The sequence below is a fragment of the Dama dama genome, chromosome 24 (assembly GCF_033118175.1).
Source record: "Dama dama isolate Ldn47 chromosome 24, ASM3311817v1, whole genome shotgun sequence".
NCBI classification, from domain to species: Eukaryota; Metazoa; Chordata; class Mammalia; order Artiodactyla; family Cervidae; genus Dama; species Dama dama.
This window is the reverse complement of record NC_083704.1, coordinates 16,487,292-16,508,055: the sequence shown is the minus strand read 5'-3', so window position 1 is coordinate 16,508,055 and position 20,764 is coordinate 16,487,292. Positions and strand designations below refer to the sequence as shown.

At 38.7% G+C, this 20,764-nt stretch overlaps 1 protein-coding gene across 6 annotated transcripts in view; it reads right to left on the bottom strand.

The window, feature by feature from the left end:
* Positions 1–9,437: 9,437 nt before the first annotated feature.
* GOLGA4 (golgin A4) overlaps positions 9,438–20,764 on the bottom strand; it is a 112,673-nt gene continuing 101,346 nt past the window's right edge. For 3 of the 6 annotated variants that reach the window (XM_061127751.1, XM_061127754.1, XM_061127753.1), the window contains 3 exons: positions 18,996–19,082; positions 12,849–12,911; positions 9,438–10,152 (listed from right to left, as the gene is read on the bottom strand). In XM_061127751.1, the coding sequence (XP_060983734.1) occupies positions 12,882–12,911; positions 18,996–19,082 (117 nt within the window). In that variant the 3' untranslated portion in view covers positions 9,438–10,152; positions 12,849–12,881. The remainder of the gene's footprint in view (positions 10,153–12,848; positions 12,912–18,995; positions 19,083–20,764) is intronic. The other 3 variants (XM_061127755.1, XM_061127756.1, XM_061127752.1) reach the window with 2 other exon arrangements.

The following is a 20,764-nucleotide window of genomic DNA, read 5'->3' as shown; positions in this document are numbered from 1 at the left end:
TTCCTCACTTCTGGCTGTTATGAAAGTTAAAGAAAATAAGGCATGCACACATGTACAGTGAGTCAGCCAGGGCTAATTCATCTCCATCCTCTTGTTCTGAAACCTGAACTCTCAACCACCGCTTGTGTTGAGCAAACATGTTTCAACAACCATCATATCTGCTCTGTCTGCTGAGGGCACTCTTTCTCCCCGCCCTCCCCACCCCATCTCCAGTTATGCAATTCTAGCATATTCCATCACTCTCAAGGAAAGAACCCAACTGTATATCATCCATCACAAGATCACGAGGCAGGCATCTGACATTTTCTGATCCTTGTGCATTTTCTTGTTTAAGCTTCTATCCTTGTCACAGCTCAATAAAGCTCAGTTTCAACTTTTAAAACAACTAAGTCAGTCAGTTCAGTCGCTCAGTTGTGTCCAATTCTTTGTGACCCCATGGACTGCAGCATGCCAGGGTACCCTGTCCATCACCAACTCCCAGAGCTTGCTCAAACTCATGTCCATACAGTCGGTGATGCCATCCAACCATCTCATCCTGTGTCATCCCCTTCTCCTCCTGCGTTCAATCTTTCCCAGCATCAGGGTCTTTTCTAATAAGTCAGCTCTTTCTATCAGGTAGCCAAAGTATTGGGAGCTTCAGCTTCAGCATCAATCCTTTCAAAGAACATTCAGGAGTGATTTCTTTTAGGACTGACTGGTTTATCTTCTTGCAGTCCAAGGGACTCTCAAGAGTCTTCTCCAACCCCACAGTTCAAAAGCATCAATTCTTTGGCACTCAGCTTTCTTTACGGTCCAACTCTTGTATCCACACATGACTACTGGAAAAACCACTAAAGGTGAACCCCAATGAGTCAAATGGGACAACAATGCCTACACCCTCTAGGAGGGCTTGAATGCTGTGAGGAGGAGGAGGAGATACTCCATGAATGCTCCTTCCTCCTCCTCCGTCTTCCGTCTTAAACGGGAGCAGTGAGCTCTGTGGCTGCCCTGGAGTTTATCTAATACCAGCCTGTGTAACAGAGCAGAAGGCAAACAGTCTTGTAAAGAGTAGGAGGAGGGAGAGGAGGAGAGAACAAAACAGACAGAAATAATCCCAGGGTAAGACACCAGCCCTGCCCACTTCCACAGAGTGCAGAGGTGGCCCTCTCATTCAGGGACACAGCTGTCGAGCAAACAGATCTAAAACACAAAGGGAAACTCATTCAGGCCATGAGGGTGACCCATCTTGTCCTTTGATGGTCACTGAGGGGCTGCCAGCCACTGGGAACACCAACAACAGGGAAGAAAAATTCACAAACAGAGCAACTATCTGCAGAGAAAATAAGAGCTGTAGGATAAAGGAGGGGAAATGTAATTCTGATTAGTATTTTCAGAGATTTAAGAGAGAGTTTTCATTAGAAGACTACCTCAGTTTAAAAAAATTAACATTGAAATTATTAACATCACGAATATAGAACCTTAAGTTCAGCTTTAATTTCGTTAATTATGAATCTACCAAATTTCAAGCAATTATTTTCAGGAGGCTTTTGTAACTTCATTAAATTCCCTTTGTTTGAAATTACTATATTAATACATGTATTACATTTGATTTCCTTTATAAGCATTTCATTGGGCTTCCCTTGTGGCTTAACGGGTAAAGAATCTGCCTGCAATGTAGGAGACCTGGGTTTGATCCCTGGATTGAGAAGATCCCCTGGAGAAGGGAAAGGCTACCCACTCCAGTATTCTGGCCTGGAGAATTCCATGGACTGTATAGCCCATGGGGTCACAAAGAGTTGGATACAACTGAGCGACTTTCACATACATAAGCATTTCATGATTCATGTAACTCTAAAAGCTTCCAAGTACTTAAATAATTCATTATTTGACCAAGGTTGATAAATCTAACCAATAAAACTTAATATCTATCTTGGTATCTTAAATATTCCAATATTATTTATAAGCTCAATAAAGTTTCAGCTTAAAATCACAAATCTAAATAAATTCTTCAATCATATGTTTTAAAATGAATCCAAGGCTAATTTATTAGCTAACTTAACATGCCAATTATCTTAAAAATACAAATAACCCTAAAAGATTAGGACCACGGATTTATTTCAACATTTACATTCAATTCTAAATTCAGAATCATCCTAGAGGACTATCATGTTCTTTCTAACAACTGTGGGCCAAGTCTAAATGTTGGATTAAACTCTGGGAGCCTTGGTTACTCCACCTAAACTTGGAGGTGCCCACGAGAGTGAAGATCCCCACGATGACCCTGTGTGATCTGATGTTCAGAAGTTACAGGAGATTTGGCGGGCTGTGGCTCTTTCTGGGCCGGAGTCCTGCTTCCCTGAGAGCCCAGGGTGTTGTCTTGTAACCCTCAGGCCCAGCCCTGCCCTCGTGCCCCAGATTAGGCCTCCCCCAGGGTTGCTCACTGGGGAAGACACCTGGATTCTTAAACTCACAGACTTAGAGGGTCTGGTGCCTCCTACCCTTCTCGGCTGAGTACCTTCCTCCTTCCCAGGACAGTCCCCTATCGCCAGAAGCAGCTCAGTGCCTTCACTGGCCCTGGGAGCAGCCCCCTGCTCACTGCTGGTCTGGACTGAGGAATAACTGACTTGCTATATGAAAGAACAATCAGGGCCAGGGGAAACATGTATTAGAATCAGAAGGCAAGTCCAGGACAGAAGGAGAATAGAAAGAATCAAGCCAGCAGGGGCAGCCCAGTGGTTCAACTGAAACAGAATCTCTCTGGCTAAAGCCTTGCAATCTGTATTTTAGAATTTCAGTGGGCGATTCTAGTTTTAAGAGTTATGAAATGTGGGACCTAAATTTGGCACCAAGCTTCCATGTGGCCAAAGTGAAAAGGGAAACAGGTTACGTGATACATAAAATAGTTCTCATTGAGAGAAAATACATTGAAACTTTCCCTGGCATTTGTCTATAAATAAATTTCTTACCTATTGGTGACTCATAATTGTAAAGAACATATAATCACTGATTCCCATAAGTTCTTTCTGATGGAGGCCTTTGAGTATCACCCAAGGTACAGACTTAAACAGATGAGCAAAAGCACTTATGCAGGGACCAAGGAAACATGGATTAAGTGAGCTCTTCCTGTCGGTCTGAATACATCCAAAGAGAAAATTTGTTAAAGGTTTTTTGATGGCAGAATTTTTTTCAAACAAAACCTCATGGAGAACCTCAATATACAAAACAAGTCAAAGTGGAGCAGCTCTGAGAGGAAAGGAGGCCCAGAACCTCGTCCTTCCGTCCTGCTCCTGGCTCTGTAGGGTTCCCTGAAGCATGTCCTTCCAGAAAACATGTTTACACTTGTGCCAGCAGGCAGGTTGGATGTCCGGTATGAGCTCAGCTGAATGGTAGCGACTGTACTGAGCTGAGAAGTGTTTTGATAAATTGCTTGCATTGAGCTCCCCAAATCGTCACCCACTCACTGCATTCACACCCTTACAAATCCTTTCTGAATCCTCCTCTTGAGAGATGGTGTGAATTTCCTCACCCCTGAATTCTGAGTTTGGCCCCAGTTGTGATCTAACCAGAAGCTTCCAAAAGGGCTTGCAGGTTGCCATTTCTGCTCCTGTATCTAAACCTTTGTTACCGTCAGTAGAAACTGATGAGAGGGTAGACAAGAATTTCAGGCAAGGCTTTATTGGGACTCCTGCCGCGGCACAAGGGAGCAGAAATAAGTAACAGGTTCCCTCGCTCCCAATGGCTGGCTGCTCTCTTAGATGGGGTGGGGTGGGGATGGTGGTTCAGATCGGTGGGTCAGGCCGGAGGGGACGCTTAGGTGGTCTGCCCACCCCCTTGTGGTGCTGTGTGCAGGGACCATGTGTGGGGCCCTGCTTTGCTCCCAGTCCCTCACAAGTGACAGCTGGGTTTTGGCCTTTTTGTGTCTTATTGTTGATAGCTTGTCCCAACTGCAAACGCACACAGTTTCCTTAGTCCCTCATGGTTTCCTGTGTTCTGTTGCTCAGGGAGAGTTTGTCCAGGTGCAAACACTGCAAACGGCCCGTGATCCCGCCCTATCTCAGAGCCCTTGTCCAGTAAATGGCCAAGCCAGACCTGGAAGCCTGGCAGGCTGGCCCCGGAGGCTGCATGCTTAGCCAGCATGCTGTGTTGCCTCGCCAAGAGATTAGGGAAATTTAAGCTCTTTGGAGCTTTCTCAGGTTCTTTCCCTGGGCCTAACTTAACCTTCAAATCTAAGGTGGCTCAATCCCCGCCCCCCCCCCCCCCAAAAAAAAAAATCTAGGAAAGTAGGAATGAAAACAGGGAAGAGACTCTTTCTAGCTGTACTCATTTCTCCTGGTGTGTCCTGATCCACTGTGATGTGTGTGACAAGTAATTGGTTCCTTAAAACATTAATATTTGTGACTAACTCACTTATAAAACAAGTGGAAACAAAGCCCTGGTTCTGCTCATAACTGTCTTCTTCTTGCTCCCTTGTGTTCCCATGTTAAGAGAGAAAGAGAAAGAGGTCTGTAAAATTTTTCCCAGTCTTAAAAAGTGTTTTTGTTTTTAATTACAGAAAAAGTATTTGTACATTTTATCTTCTTTCTTAATTCATTTGTTTATCCATCCACTCATTTATATTCAATACACATTTATTGTGTGCTTATTACATATTCCAGGTTGTAAGGATACAACTGAAGACAAGACAGATAATAAGCCTGGCCTCTTGGAGTTCTCATTCTAGTACAAAGAAAACAATAATTTTTACTGAGGGCAGGCAATACTTGATGCCATGAAAAAAACTAAAGAAGGATGAGGAAATAAAGATTCCATGGAAGTGACCAGGGAAGACCAGCTATAACCACTATTATGAATTAGTTGCTAATGCTTCTAGCTGATATCTACTAAAAGCGAATGTTGTCTGTCATAGAGCACCAGGCTGAGCTCCCTGCACCATACAGCGAATCCCCACCAGCTACCCATTTTACACGTGGTAATGTACATGCTCCCACTCTTCTTCCCTCACAGTGTCCACAAGTCTGTTCTCTGTGTCTGTGTTTCTATTTCTGCCCTACAAATAGGTTCATCAGCACCATTTTTCTAAATTCCATATATATGCATTTATATATGACATTAGTTTTGTCTTTCTGACTTACTTTACTCTCTGTAATAGGCTCTAGGTTCATCCCTCATTAGAACTGACTCAAATGCATTCATTCTTATGGCTGAGTAATATTCCATTGCATATATGTACCACAACTTCTTTAACTATTCATCTCTGACACCCTAGAAGGGGTGGGAAGTTCAAGAGGGAGGGGACATGTGTACACCTATGGCTGATTCATGCTGATATGTGGCAGAAACCAACACAATATTATAAAGCAATCATCCTTCAATTAAAAATAAATTAATTTTTTTAAATAAAGTGCATATATCTGGAACAATATATAGAATTCTTCAAATCACTAAATAATACACACTAAATATATACTAACTACAATCACATTGTACAAGAGACCGGCTTCAGGGAGGATGGAGCAGACATATTTCTCCCTAAACCTCCTACTAAGTACAGCTGAAAACCCTGAACATTGTATGAATATATAAAACAAACCTAGGAAGACTTGGGAAGTGGAGTGCAGGAGGCAGACTGGTCAGGGCACTTGGGTCCTGAGGCCTCGAGTTCCTGAGGCTTCCTTTGCCTCATATACGGCAGACCTGGACCTGAAGAAACTGGCTATCTGGAAACACTGGATGCTCAAGCGAAGGACCAGAAAGGGGCAGCCTGGCAAGACAGAAAGCGTTTAGACAAGCACCGCTCTACTCCAGTCATACACAAAAAAACTTCCAGCAAGAAACAATGTGACCTGCCCCCAACCGCTGCTAGCAAAGGCACAGTGGGGGAGCTCAGGGCTCTAACTTCTTCCAGGCTGTAAGGAGGCACCCCAAACTCATGCAGGGTGATGTCAAAGGAGGCTGAGCAACAAGCAGGGGTAGAAGAAGACGAGGCCCAGTGGAGGATGGACTTTCACAGCTACTCAAAGGTAAAAGGTAAAGAGGTCACCCTCCTGCGGCTCAGTAGAGGTCTAGTGGGCAACTATTAACTCGAATCCCCACCCAGCAGTGATGAGGAGAACCTCCCCACCTTTGGTGTCAACGAAGGCCTAGTAGAAAATCTGGACTTCTTAAGCCAGAAAGATAAAGAACATTACAGCATACTAACACATATATATGGAATTTAGAAAGATGGTAATGATAACCCTATATGCAAAACAGAAAAAGAGACACAGAAGTACAGAACAGACTTTTGGACTCTGTGGGAGAAGGTGAGGGTGGGATGTTTCGAGAGAACAGCGTGTATATTATCTATAGTGAAACAGATCACCAGCCCAGGTGGGATCCATGAGACAAGTGCTCGGGCCTGGTGCACTGGGAAGACCCAGAGGAATCGGGTGGAGGAGGTGGGAGGGGGGATCGGGATGGGGAATACATGTAACTCAATGGCTGATTCATGTCAATGTATGACAAAACTCACTGCAATGTTGTGAAGTAATTAGCCTCTAATTAGCAACTAATAAAAATAAATAAATAAATAAATAAACTTAAAAAAAAAAAAGAAAATCTGGACTTCTATCCCATCCTTTACCTGACAAAGATTTTAAGGCAGCCATCAGACATGTGCTTCAATGAGCAATTACAAACGTGCTTGAAGCAAAGTAACAGAATGTCTCTGCAAAGAAATGGAAGATGTGAAGACCTGAGTGGGAATTTTAGAACTAAAAAATACAATCATTCAAATTAAAAACTCAATGGATGGGGGATTTCCCTGGTGGTCCAGTAGTTAAGACTTTGCCTTTCAATGCAGGGGTGCGGGTTCAACCCCTGATTACGGAGCTACGATCCTACATGCCTCACAGACAAAAAACCAAAACATATAACAGAAGCAATATTGCAACAAATTCAATAAAGACTTTTAAAATGGCACCACATCAAAAAATAAATAAATAAATAAAAATAAAATGGCCCACATCAAAAAATTAAATAATCATAGTAATAAAAACTCAGTGAATGGGTTCAACAGCAGAAAGGAGGGGACAGAGGAAAGAGTCAATGAACTTATAAATAGAACAAGAGAAATTACTCAATCTGAACAACAGAAATCAGGCTGGAAAAAAAAAAAAAGAACAGGGCTCCTGGGACTCGTGGGACTATAACAAAGGATCTAACCTGTCGCTGGGGTCCCAGAAAGAGAGCAGGAAAACAAGAGGGTAGGGCTAAAAAAAATACTCAAATAATGGCTGAAAAGTTCCCACATTTGGTAAAAGACATAAACCTGTAGATTCAAGAAGCTGAGCAAAGATAAACCTAAAGAAATCCACACCAAGATATCATAGTCAAACTTCTAAAAACTGAAGACATCACACTATCCTGCAATAATTTCTTTTTTTTTTTTTTTGTATACTGTGTCAGTTTTCGCTATGTTATGCTACAGTAGGACTTCCCTGCTGGCTCAGATGGTAAAGAATCTGCCTGCAATGCAAGAGACCTGGGTTCGATCCCTGGGTTGGGAAGATCCCTTGGAGGAGGGCAGGCAACCCCCTCCAGTATTCTTGCCTGGAGAATCTCCATGGACAGAGGACCCTGGCAGGTTACAGTCCACGGGGTTGCAAAGAGTTGGACACAACTGAAGCAACTTAGCACGCATGCACATGCTGTAACAACAAATGATCCCCAAATCTCAGTGGCTTATAACAATAACTACTTATTTCTTACTCTTGTTACACATCTGGTCAATGTATCACTTATCCCAAGACCCAAGCTAAGGGAGAACTCTCATATCTTTGTCTCATGACAGAGATAAAAAGATAATGGCGAAACCATGCAAGGGTTCTTAAAACTGCTGCTCAGATGTGGCAAAGTCAGGTCCACTCAAAACTCATTGGCCAAAGTCACACAGCCAATCTTAGTGTTGGTAAAGAAATGTACCCCACCCACTCTTAACAGTAGGTACTGTGAACCCAGGTAACAAAGTATGTGGATGCATAATCCAAATACAGGGAGGGAGAGAAGAATTGGAAGCAACAATCTATTCCACCACAATCTGCTCATGGGGTCATAAATATTCATTTCCTTCCTGACTGCCCATAAAATGCATTCATCATCTTCCCAAAACTTTCCCAAAGTCTCACCCAATTGTAGCATCAAACATTATATCCAGGATCTTGTGAACCACCCCAGATCTTGAGTTAACTTTTCTTGGAAACCTGTGAATGAGAAACAGGAATTATCTATCCTACCCATTCCCACATACAGTGGTGGGACAAGAAAAAGGGGCAGGGAAACACACTACACATTCCCCATTTAAAAGGGGAGGGCGTGGGACTTCCCTGGTGGCCTCATGGCTAAGACTCCGAGCTCCCAATGCAGGGGACCCAGGTTCAATCCCTGGTCAGGGACCTAGATCCCACATGCTGGCACACTCAAATAAACATTTTCCAAAAAATAAAATAAAAGGGGAGGGTGGCCCAATCCAGGTGTGTGGTAAGCGAGAAGCAGCCTTCCGGCAGCAGGGGAATAAGCAATGGGAAAATTATAAGAGATGTATCCATACCCACATTTTAACTGCATCTAATCTTCAGAGTAAAATTTTAAATGGCCGTATTGTTTACCCAGTATCGTATATTCACATATGTTTGGTGTTTGGACACTTCTGAAGAACTTAACAACAAAACCTGATTAAAGAGGATCTTAAAGGAAGGCACAAGGGAACTGTTATTATTACAGAAACAATGGCTGAGTGTGGAAGGCAGGCCTCTGCCTCACCCGCACCCCCACCTACACCCCCACTGTAGCACTGCTGCAAGCATTATTTCAATGCATCTTTGACACTTCAAATCTGAGTGAAGCTCGGTTTTGAAATGCAGTGCTCTTAACAGTATACTGATTCCGAATGCTCGCCCACACATCACATCTTTGGAATGTTGGGGAAAGAGTGCCAGACAAACCTGGCACCGGTCTTCTGAAGTGTGTCCGTGTCTGGCAATCAGAGGTTGTTGAGAGAAAGATGGGTTGGTCCTGGATTGTTCTTTCCAGTGTGCTGACCATATGGACAGGCAGATCATCATGGAGTACTGAATCAAAATGACTATCTGAGATGTTCAACAGTAGAGAACATGGCGTTAAATGATAGCATACTGAGGATAAAATATCGTGCAATTAAAAGCAGTTTCACAGAAATTTTAATGGGCCTTAATATAAATAGAATTATAATTGTAAGCATGTATACACACACACATAGAGCCTATTCTCCCATACAAGCATTGACACATTAGAAGAATACTCCATGATTAAATGCATTAAAAATCTTTCCAAATACTTAGCCATTCAGCTCTCTTGACAAACAGTTCCTCATTATAATTCGCCCAGACAGAACATAATTCTAAACTACTTTGAAGAGATTTCAATTTAGGAAAAAACACAATAAGCACATTTCATACAGTAAATAAACTTTATTTTTCTGTTCTGAGATGACATTGCCAACAGTCACAGATTTGCATACGATACAGTTATGTATTGGCTATTTACAATTTACAGTAGTATTTTTTCCTCTGAAAAATATAAGTACAAAAGCTAAGTAAACAATGAGGTACTGCCATTTGGATTTATCATATGTCAGAGCTTAAAGAACTAGTCTTTAGCAAATATTCAACAAATCAATCTGGATAAAATAGTCAATTAAATGCTCTAATTTATCAGAAAAAAATCCACTAAATTTCACCTCAAAATGTATTGCACAAGTCTTTAAAAAAAAATCACCCTAAAAATAAATAGGAAAGTCAAGCAGTTCTTTAAAAAGAGGGACAAAAAGAATGGAAGAAAGGAACATGAAGTGAGCCCATAAATCAGGTTAAGTTATTCAAAATATCTTTTAAACAACACAAAACTCTTCCCAACAACAACAACAACAAAAAAATTGATAACCCCCAAAACTATCATTGTTTCTCCACTGATATAATAATCTATTTTAAAGGCAGTCTGCAATCTTTCCGTGGGCCAATGTCAGATTTTTCTTGGTCTTCTGGCTACATGAGGGGCCCTGAATACAGCGTTGTACTAACAACAGCAAACGTGCACAGTTTTCCAGGTCTGTCCAGCATCTCTCTCCCCACTTCTTCAAGACGAAGGTCGCAGCCATGACTGGAAAAGAAAAAGGATGAGAAGAAAAAAGAAAGGGAAAAATAATCTTTTAAAGCTAACTTTTTGGGAGATTTATTTTTTCAAGTTAAATTATATTAAAATTATATTCTACGGTCTGAAGACTGAAGTACAAATATTCTAAATATTAAATCCTGAAGGAATCTTCTAAACATTACAGTTCTTAGAATGATCTTTTAGTCAGCAGTCCTGAAAGCAGTATCTGTATATGACACTGGAAACTGCAGCCTTGTAGCACGTACCAAAGGCTACCAGGTCACATTAGAGAAAGCCAGGAGTAAGTGTGCCAGCATGGGAGAAACCTTCAAGGATGAAGGCTAGATTTAAGAGGAGAAAAGGTTTGTCCTTCTTCTCTAATGTATTGATGGTTTCTATATATTACAGTTCTCCCAGGATGCTAGGCATAGCAGCAAGGGACAACTGCCTTTTGGTTTAAAAAAATTATGTATGCCTCATCTGAAATTAACAAAGTTAATTTTAAAACCTTAATATGCTATAAAATATGATGCTAAACCTTCCTAATAAGGTTTCTCTAGATGAGATTCTAAAAGCCAGTGGTCAAATCAAGTATGAGGTTAAAAATGCATAAAAATAAACCACCAAAGAAGATTAAGTAACTGAGAGAATCTTTCAGTTCTAGAGAAAGTAATAAAAGTCTTCTTGACTTGTAAATGAACAATATAATCCACCACTCAGGATGTATCTCCAAGAGTTTACTATTTATTAATATAAAACTCATTCAACACGCATGTTAGTCCTAGAAATCTAGAGAAGATAAGAAAAAGATCTCCTGTGATATTTAAAACCTTTTTTCAATTATTATTTTCAATGTTAGCTTGCACTGTTGCAGGAAGAGAAGTTCATGTGTGATTCAATAATGTTGCACAATGTCAATGTCATGAGAGACCAAAAAAAGGCTGGGAGGACTTTTCTAGTTCAAAAGAGACCTGAAGAATATGATGACAAAATGCAATCTCCCAATGGATCCTGGAATTTTAAAAATTATGAGACATTATTTGGAAAACTGGGAAATGTGAGTATTTACTATATATTAGATAACAGCATTGTATTAATATTAAATTTCTGAACAGTGGCAATTGTATTGTGAGTATATAGGAAAAGGGTCCTTATTCTTGAAGATACTTGGTAAGATATTTGGTTTATGTTTGACAAGCAACTGTCAAATGCTTACAAGCTCAATGTTTCAAAGCAACTGGCAAATGTCATAGAGGAGAAAAAATATATATGGAGAGAAAGCAAGAGTGAGAGTGAGAAAATCCGGCAAAATGTTAATAACTGGTGAATAACCTAATAAATATAGGTGAAGGGTGTATGAGTGTTTACCTAAGTTTTACAAACCTTGTTTGAAATTTTTCTAACTGAAAGTTGAGAAGACAATCAAGTTATCAATCAACAGAAATGCTACATGGTAGCATTTCAAGTGATAAATGATGCTATTTAAATGCAGTAAGGAGCATGATACAGTATTTACAATATTATAAACAAAGGTAAAGGTGAGGACTTACTGAGTTAGATATGCGATTTACATGGCTAATGACAGCTTTAGACAATCACTAAAACAAGTTAACTGATACACATTAAAAATAAAAATGAGATTCAAATGTAGGCAGAAAGGATATTTGAACTTAAAAGGTTAAAAAAATGCTGTATATTAACATTTTAAAACTTAATACAGTTAGGTGCATGTTAGTTGAATTAATAATCACAGAGAACCTTTAATTATAAGTAAGCTCTATTGATTGTGATTCAGCTTGTCACTTGTGAAAATTCGTGCAAAGTTTGAGATAAAGACATACCTGAAATTTTTAGGGGGTACTAAATCATGCTAATAGCATGGATAATATGTAATGGTGATGGGAGGGGTTGTTTAAATGTGAGGACAATCAAATGTATCCAAACATTTTAGATGCCTCCACCTCATTGTACTAACACGTTAATTAGAAATAGCCACATTCACTTAAAGCAGGCTGCCTAAGGGTCTCCTCAGGACAAATGTGTTATTTTGCTATACTGTATGATCCCTTGGAGCAGGAAATGGCAACCACTCCAGTATTCTTGCCTGGAGAATTTCATGGACAGACGAGCCTGGAGGGCTACAGTCCATGGGATTGCAAATAGTTGGACACAACTGAGTGACTAACACACATGATCCCTAGAAGTAATAAAACTGCCATTTATTTTTAAATTAACTTTACTAGTGCTCATTATTTCAGACTAGCCTGACTCTAAGCAGGCTGTGTAATATTTTACATTCTGGATTCGTGAAATGTATCACTCTTATCTAGAAAATGATTTTTCATTTCTCTCATAATCTTTATTAACTTTGAAGACCATTCTCAAGAAATAAAACACAAAAAGGAATATAAAATACATAAACATTTCTGGGGGGATTTTTTGGCAAAATGTCAAACAGCAATTTTGAAACTTTCAATTGCTATTTAAAGAACTAAAATTTCCTAGAATTATAGAATATTGGTGGTGGTGATTATTAATCTATATATTAAAGCCAAATTAACAGAAAATCCCTGTATTAACCCATAGCATAATCATATTTTCATTAAACAAAAGAACAAAAGAATTCCAGCAAAATGGTTAGTATCATGCAATACATTTGATTTTTTGCACAAAAGACACAAGACATATTATTCTTCACTCACCACATGCTAACTAAGCACAGACTGATGGTTTACTCAGAAGATACCACTGCGAGGTGAAGTATACTACAAAGCCAGGAAGAAAAAAAGCTTATTGGGTTAGTTTTAAGACTTAACACAGAGATTATATGTGTTTATGAACTTCAAAGGATTAAACTGAATGTACTTAAATTTCTCACATGCCCCCAAACCAAGGAATCTATAATCGCTCCCTCCCATCCTAAGTAACTGTAACACTACACAGCAGAGATTTTACTCGGAACTTAATTTAAACAACACAATTATAGATATATCTTATACTTAAGCACATATTTATATGCTAGATATAACTAAGTCATGATTATTTGGTTTATAAAAGGATTTGTTTCATAATTCCATTCAAGCATACATTACAATTTGATTTACATAATTTCATTTTACCACCAAAAATTTGGGGGGAAATGTTGATGAACATGAATACAGTGCATCCATACACTGAATTTCCCTCCTAAAATATGTTAATTTTATCAATGAACAACTCTCTTGTAATTCAACACTATATTAGGAAATGGTTTCAGGAATGATGACCCAAACCAAAGTTTGCCTTCAAAGGGATCCAATCTCTGCAAATACGGTTTTACTGTAGCAGCCTTCTGCAATAAATTCAATGTCCTATTTAACATGGTCATAATCCAAGATTATTAACTGACCTCCTGGTTTGCTTTAAAACAGTATCAGCAAAGACAGGAATTGTTTATAAGATCTGAGCCTACTCTTAGTGTGACCAACCTTGGAACCATCACTTTATTTATCATTTATATTTAATGTGCAGTTAGTAAGAAGCAACAAAATCAAAAGACAAACTAGAAAATAATATTTGCAACACACACAAAACAATAAGGCTAACATCCTATTGGAAAACTTGCGGGAGTATGCAAAATATATATACATATGTATGTTCCCTGTGTCTATGAATGTTAAGTATTGAAAAACTAAAATAACCTAGGTGTCTATGGATAGGAAATTGATGAACTCAACTGGAGGACATCCATATATCAACCAATCAAAAGAAGAAAGTAAGTCAGTTTGTAATGAGGTGGAATATAAAAATAAGCGAAAAAAGCAAGCTGTTGCACACTCTCATTTTTATAAAGTAAAACACCTAAATGATAGAGGAATAAATATAATTATGTAATTATAAAGCTGGGGTTGTTCACAACACCAATAGCAAACATGATCTTGGCAGGGTGGAAAGAGCTGGGAGGCTGAAAATCATCGAGGTCTCCCTTTCTAAGCAATGTTTCTTTGCAATGATCACATAATACTATGTAATCTGAACAAAATTAAGAGGCAAAACCACTTTTGAGATAATAAATACATGGTCTACAGGTGCAGTATTTTTCACTATGCATCAGTTTTGTGTGCATCTGTTTCTTGAATCCACCTTGCATGCCGCTAGAGACCATGCAAAGGAAAACGTAACTGTCCACTGGAATGGAGAACGTTTATACCTATTGATGCTGAAAAGTTCTGATGGTTTTATTAATTCAGAGGAGGTTTTTTTAAAAGAATTCCAACCAAAGGGAGAGAAGTGAGAAACACGAAGTACAAGACCATGCCTAGAGTAAGGACTGATCAAGGATTTGACACAACACGAAGGGTCAGCGTGAAAGCAAAGCAATAACAAAGTCACCAGAAGGTCGGTCTTTAAAAACAACCAGACTAGATGGGAAATGCAAACAAGCCAAATCTTATTCATTAGAATAGAAAAATTTTCTTTTAATAGAGTCAAAGAAAACAGCCATTTAGTTTAAACGTGTCATTAAGTTTGCTAGCACTCTAAATAAGAATCACTTTTCAAATAACAAAAGAACTTCTCAATCTCAAGACATCATTTAGCACCTCATTAAAATAAACTTCCTTACTGTAATTATCCTAAATAAATAAGACTTTCTTTAAAAAAAAATCTGATGGTGTAAGGGCAGTCTTACTCAATTAGACAATGAGATAAGCTAAATATTTTTGTATTCACTATTGTTCCCATCCTAAAACTCAAACTACTCTGGCCATTTAAATTACCTAAACCATCACAAAATCAAGTATCAGGCACAAGATGCTAAAAACTGAGAGGAGTAAAAAGGCTGCCTCAGGGAACACAAAGCTATGTGCATCTGCCATGTGTCTTTAACTTCTGACTCCTGCATATAAGGCCGTTTTTTCTCACTTGAAAGAACTTCAAAATTCACAACTAACTTAATACTTCAGAGGAAAAGAAACCTTGCAGATAGAACAATCCAACATATTCATTTTTCCAAGGAAGGCCAGAAATATGAAAAGCGTTTGTTTGCTCAAAGTCATCCAGGGGCTGAGCTGTTGAGCGCTAGTTCTCCCCACAACAACGCTGCATGTGGCTGACACTCGAAGGTGCAGAGACTGGAGGTGGACACGGCTGGAGCAGGTAACCTTCCCATAAAGTGACCTGACTGTCGCACTGAGTGAGGTCTCTCATGGTTTCCCTTGAACAAGTCTCATTTTCTAGGAAAGACTAGTCCTACACATTGCTTCATGGCGGCTAAGGAACCAGCCCCACCAGTGCCACCATCATCACAGGACTCCAGCTGGGGCAGTAAACATACTGTGGTTCTTCAACAATCCTAGCAAGATAATATTAGTTTCGTGAAGAAACAAAGACTCTGTGAAGAAACAAGTCTCAGAGATTCTGAGACTTGTCAAATGAACGATTAGAATTCCTCCTCTCCACACTGTGACCCTTAAGTAAAACAGACTTTAATTATGCTCAGTAATTCAATCTTACTTAACAGATAATAGTTTCTCATCTACAGAGTACGTTCTTGAAATTAGGTTAAACTCTGAAACCACTTATTAAATAATAACTGTTGAATTCTGTAGTGGGGTTTCTCAAAGAGTATAAAACTCACTGAGGGGAAGGGACATATGTATGGTACAGAGGTGATAAACTGAAAAATACCTTATGACAGTCATGGACAGTTTTTGATCCATGCCAGAGAGCAAACTTATAATCATGAGGATTATAAAGCAAAGTTTTTAGACAGTTTCCCTCCTCTAGTATCTGTTAAATGATGCCGGTGCTGATGTGGCCCACACTGTCCATACAAGGTGCAACGCACCATCTCTCAAGCGCCCCAGTTACTAACAGAGGGGGGAGCTCTGCAATGTGGCGGGGTCTGCTTGGCTTACTTATACCAGCTGTGCAGTCCCCAAATTTAAAATAACAAAGCAGTCAGCACTGCTGATTTTAACAGAGAGGAAACGAGCTGTGGTTACAACAAACTGCATAAATAGCCCATCTGGAACATAAATTTAAATTAAAGCTAAGGTGACTAAGTAACTTTAAAATGATTATTTTAAAAACTCCTAAAAAGCTTTGCTTTCTATACATTTAGATGTCTTTCTACTGGATACTTCCATAGAAAAAGAGAAGTCACCATTCTTAGCAGTGCTTCGCTCTTATCAAGTACAGCTCGTCAGTGTATGAAGTAAGTTGTGATTTCTTTAAGAGGTTTGTTCAAAAACAATGATTCCCATCACTCATTTATGAATGACAGTGACTTTAAAGCCAATGTGACTTAGGCTTCCACTTTTTCCATATAATCTTAATTTTTCATCAAATAAGGAAACAATCATGAATGACTCTATCAAGTACCAAAATCTCTTTATATTGACAAAAGTTTAATCAAATTGATGTATATGTAATCTCTGGGATCTCCCTCACTTCATGCTCACTATAACATTTCAAATTTCCTAAGCATCTGCTTTTATAACTTGAATTATATTACATAACCATGTCTTTTATTCATGTATGAATGAATGGATGCTTTTCCCTCTGCCTAAAATGAAAGATTCCACAAAGTCAACAACCATACCTTCCATGTCTTCAATTTTCCTATATTCACCATAACAAGCATCAATAGAAGAGTCAATTGAACTCATTTATTAAGCAAAAGATAATGATGGATGAGACTGCTTAAAACAGTAGTGGAAGTCTGGGGCTTTCTTTCTGAGCAGGTCAGCCTCTGGGATAAGTAATTAGGAAGGATCAGTCACCAGTTCATCCCTATCTAGAATGAGTACCACTTTATTCATGAATAAACAATGTAAAGTTTTGCAAAGATTGTTTTTCAGTTAAACTTAAGAAAGAAACTTTTCCATCTGTCTTCAAAGGTTTTTTGTTTGTTTTCTTTTAATTATTTATTTTAATTGGAGGCTAATTACTTTACAATACTATAGTGGTTTTTACCACACATTGACATGACTCAGCCATGGGTGTTCATGTGTTGCCCATTTTACATGGTTCACTATTTACATGTAATCTATTCGAATAGTTTCTTTCAAGGCAAAACAATCTGCGGCTGCATGTGGGGGACTGGTGGGGGGGTGGTGGTACAGGGTGAGGGCAAATGTCCTACCACATTTGCCAAAGCAGTGACTTAGGATGAGTCTATACTATATTCCAAATCCTGACAAACTGCAGCCTAACAGTAAGAGGAGAGGTTGGCCATACCTCATCATCAAGAGCCTCATCATCAAGTAGCAGCTACAGGAGAATGAACGAAGATTTAAAAACAAAAGAAAACTTTCTATTTACTTCATTTTAAAATATTTTGACCATAATGACAGAATCATGTCAACAGGCTCAAACTGCATTTGAGATTTTGTTTTCATAAAGACAGCTGTTTTACTTGGTGAAGAGGAAAACCACTCTGAGTGAACTACAGATGACAGAATTTGGATGTTTGCTAGAATTTAAAACAACATTCTCTCTAGTGATGAAGGGCATACATTATAGTTACCTACTTCTTTATCAAAAATATCTAGATTCAGAACTAACTATAGAGATATGACAATATTTTTCAGACCACTAGATACCAGGGATGAATGTTTTACAAAATAAAACAAAAACCACAATTAAAGGCTAGCCAGAATAACTGCAACTGTCCCAGAAAATATACAATAGATAAGTAACACAATATACAATGGAGTTGGGCCTAAAGTCAGGGATGCTGGATGACTTTAAAGGATGCCAAGAAGACGTCAGAGTATTCATTGGGTCAAAGGAAAGGAGCATCACAGGGGGCTGATAAGTGCCAGGGGGGGTTAGCCTGTAGGATAAAAGCCTTCCATCCAGGCCATCTCAGGGTTTTTGGTTGAGTTCCACAGGTTAGAACCAGAACAGACTTGTGACCCCAACAGAAAGGGCAATTTGGGTTCATGATAAGCCAGAATTTGTTTAAGAAACACACACAGTCTGTAGAGATAAAATGGTATTCTTTGAGATGCAATTACTTATTGACTTAGTCCTTCTTACTGGAGACACTCAGATGTGAGCTAACCATCACTATAAGAGCAGATCTTTGTTTCCTTTAAATAGGTGAGTAAAAGAAGAGCAGTACTGTCATCACAAAATAGGTACAGAAATTGCAGGGGAAGATGTGGAAGTCCTGCAGGCTACTAGCAAGACAAGAAAAGACAGAAGAAAGAGAAAGTTAGGGGTCAGACAGGAAACATCACAAGTTCATTCTGCTTAGAATGGATCTTCTTATCCCGGTATTGGTGCAGGGCAAAAAGAAGTTAGACAAGGGGGATTTTGTATAATTTATGAAGTGTGTATTTGTTTCATTTCAAGCTGACTCCACACAAAAATTTCCCAGTAATTCAGTTATCTATCAATACTTTCCCTTGTAGGGTATAGGCCAAAAGCTCAAAAATGCTTAAATTCTTTCACTCAGAATTATTATATTTGGAAATCAATTGAAATAGATTTAGGAACTGTAATCTACCAAACACCTACATCATGATATAATTTGGTTTAAAAAATTATTACTCAACATACCAGAACAAATGTCTTTTCCATCCTTCCCAGAAAGAGCCCAAGTTCCAGAAATCTCTTACAGCTCATGTAAGTGTCAACCTCATATATATTATTAAATAAGACTGTTCTTTCCTTGAGGGCATCCATTCAGATTTGCCCTCAGTTTAATATTCATAATGTAGTTTCATATTTCAGGCTATGCTACAATAAAGATGAAAACTTTTAAACTTCTCTTACCAACTCAGTCTTTGTAAATGAGACAGAATATAAACAGACAAGATAAAGTCATCTTCTATATGTAGCCTATACTTAAAGCTTACCATGAGTCGAGCATCTTCTCTTTCCAAAATTTTCTGAGTCTGATCATCAGGGAACTTCAGTACAGTGGTTATAACCTTTGCCATGGTCTACAAGAAAGATAAGAGACGGTTACTAGACAGAAGAGTGGATGACTCTCACCCCATTCTGACATGTTCTGCCAGTGGAATTCTTTAGTGCTCTCAATGGAAGCCACGACCAAAGAAGTATGATGTGAAGGTATCGGTCAAGGAAATAACAGTCAATTCCAGAATTTCAATTTGAAAGGACCCCTCACAATGCCTGGGTTGATATTATTTTAAGAAGATGTATTTACAATAGCATGAAGCTATATAAAGTTCTAGTGTTCTTGGCCCTTTGTAGTATTAAAATCAAACTTTATTACTCATTCATTTTATAAGGCTTTTTATTTGTAGAAATCTATCTAGTAAGTGATGTATTGCCAAAACATATGCTCTAAATAATCAGAATTAGATACTCCCAAGTTCAGCTTGAACTAAATCACATCATATATCTCATAAACATGGGCTACTGCATGAACATGAACATGCTTATAGGTATTTTTTTAAGACATGCAGCACATCAGCCTAATAGAAATACAAATTACATTTTAAATAAACACAAGATGTTTTGTTTGGTAGAAAACAGGATGAGTCAAAACATTACACATGGTGGCTTGCAAAACAAGATCATAAACTGTGCAGATCTAAATAAATATACCGTAAGCCAGACTGTCACCCATAAGCTCGTGGAAAATTCTCCTCAAAGGCTGAAATTCCCTATTTTGTATCAAGATGAGATGGTTTGAGGGAGACAGAGAGGAAAGAAGATACCACTTATGAAATAAGTAGGATAACAAGTTCAGCGCTCACATACACATTCAGGTACTAGTGCTCTGCTGAGGCTGAGGAGCAGTACCCCTTACTACAGGGCTACAGAGGATGGGAGGCTCACCCAGGAAACTGACTCTTAACATTCTGTGTTCACAGGTACATGACCGTGCATGTGTTCTGGGCAGACTGCAGGGAGGGAGGGAAGTGTGACCGCAGAAGGTCACGGAGCAAAAGATGACATAAAACAGTTAACCAAAATTTTAGGAACACACAGCATTAGGGGAAAAGCATCATTATTTCCAGAAGAATGGAGCTGTTAGAAAAGAACTAACATTTCTAAAATTCCTACTATGTGTTAAGCCTAGGCAAGGCACTTCATGTATTTCTAATACTCATTTCAACTAACAGATCAACTACTACTATTCTTCAACCCCAGACCCCAAACCATAAAGAGCAAGATTTCAGCGTCTGACTCTGCTTCTTTTATCTTTGCCTCTGCCAGCTTGATGATCAAAAAAATACCTTTAACACAACTTAGTTCCTGGAGAATACCAAAGGCATTTTACAAAAGTCCTCATCCTTTAAATTGCATTGCCCAGATGGAATAGAATCTTCTGTGCTAAACTGAAGTCTAGAAACCAAGCATATATGTGGCATGAAATGGCAAGAGAAATAAGTAGTAGTAACTGTTTCAATATTCTTTTTATTAACACTCTGTGAATTTAGCTTATCAAGCTCAAAAAACCCCAAAGTCCATTTATACTCATTATGAAACCATATATATTATACACTTATGCACAAGCATGTCTATCAAAAAAAAAAAAAAAAAAAAAAGAACTGTGGCTAGTTGCCTCATCACACTTCTAAAAATATTAAATGGGAAACCCACCTCTAAACTCATCAGCGATGCTGAATTTGCAGCTGGTTACCCAGTAAAG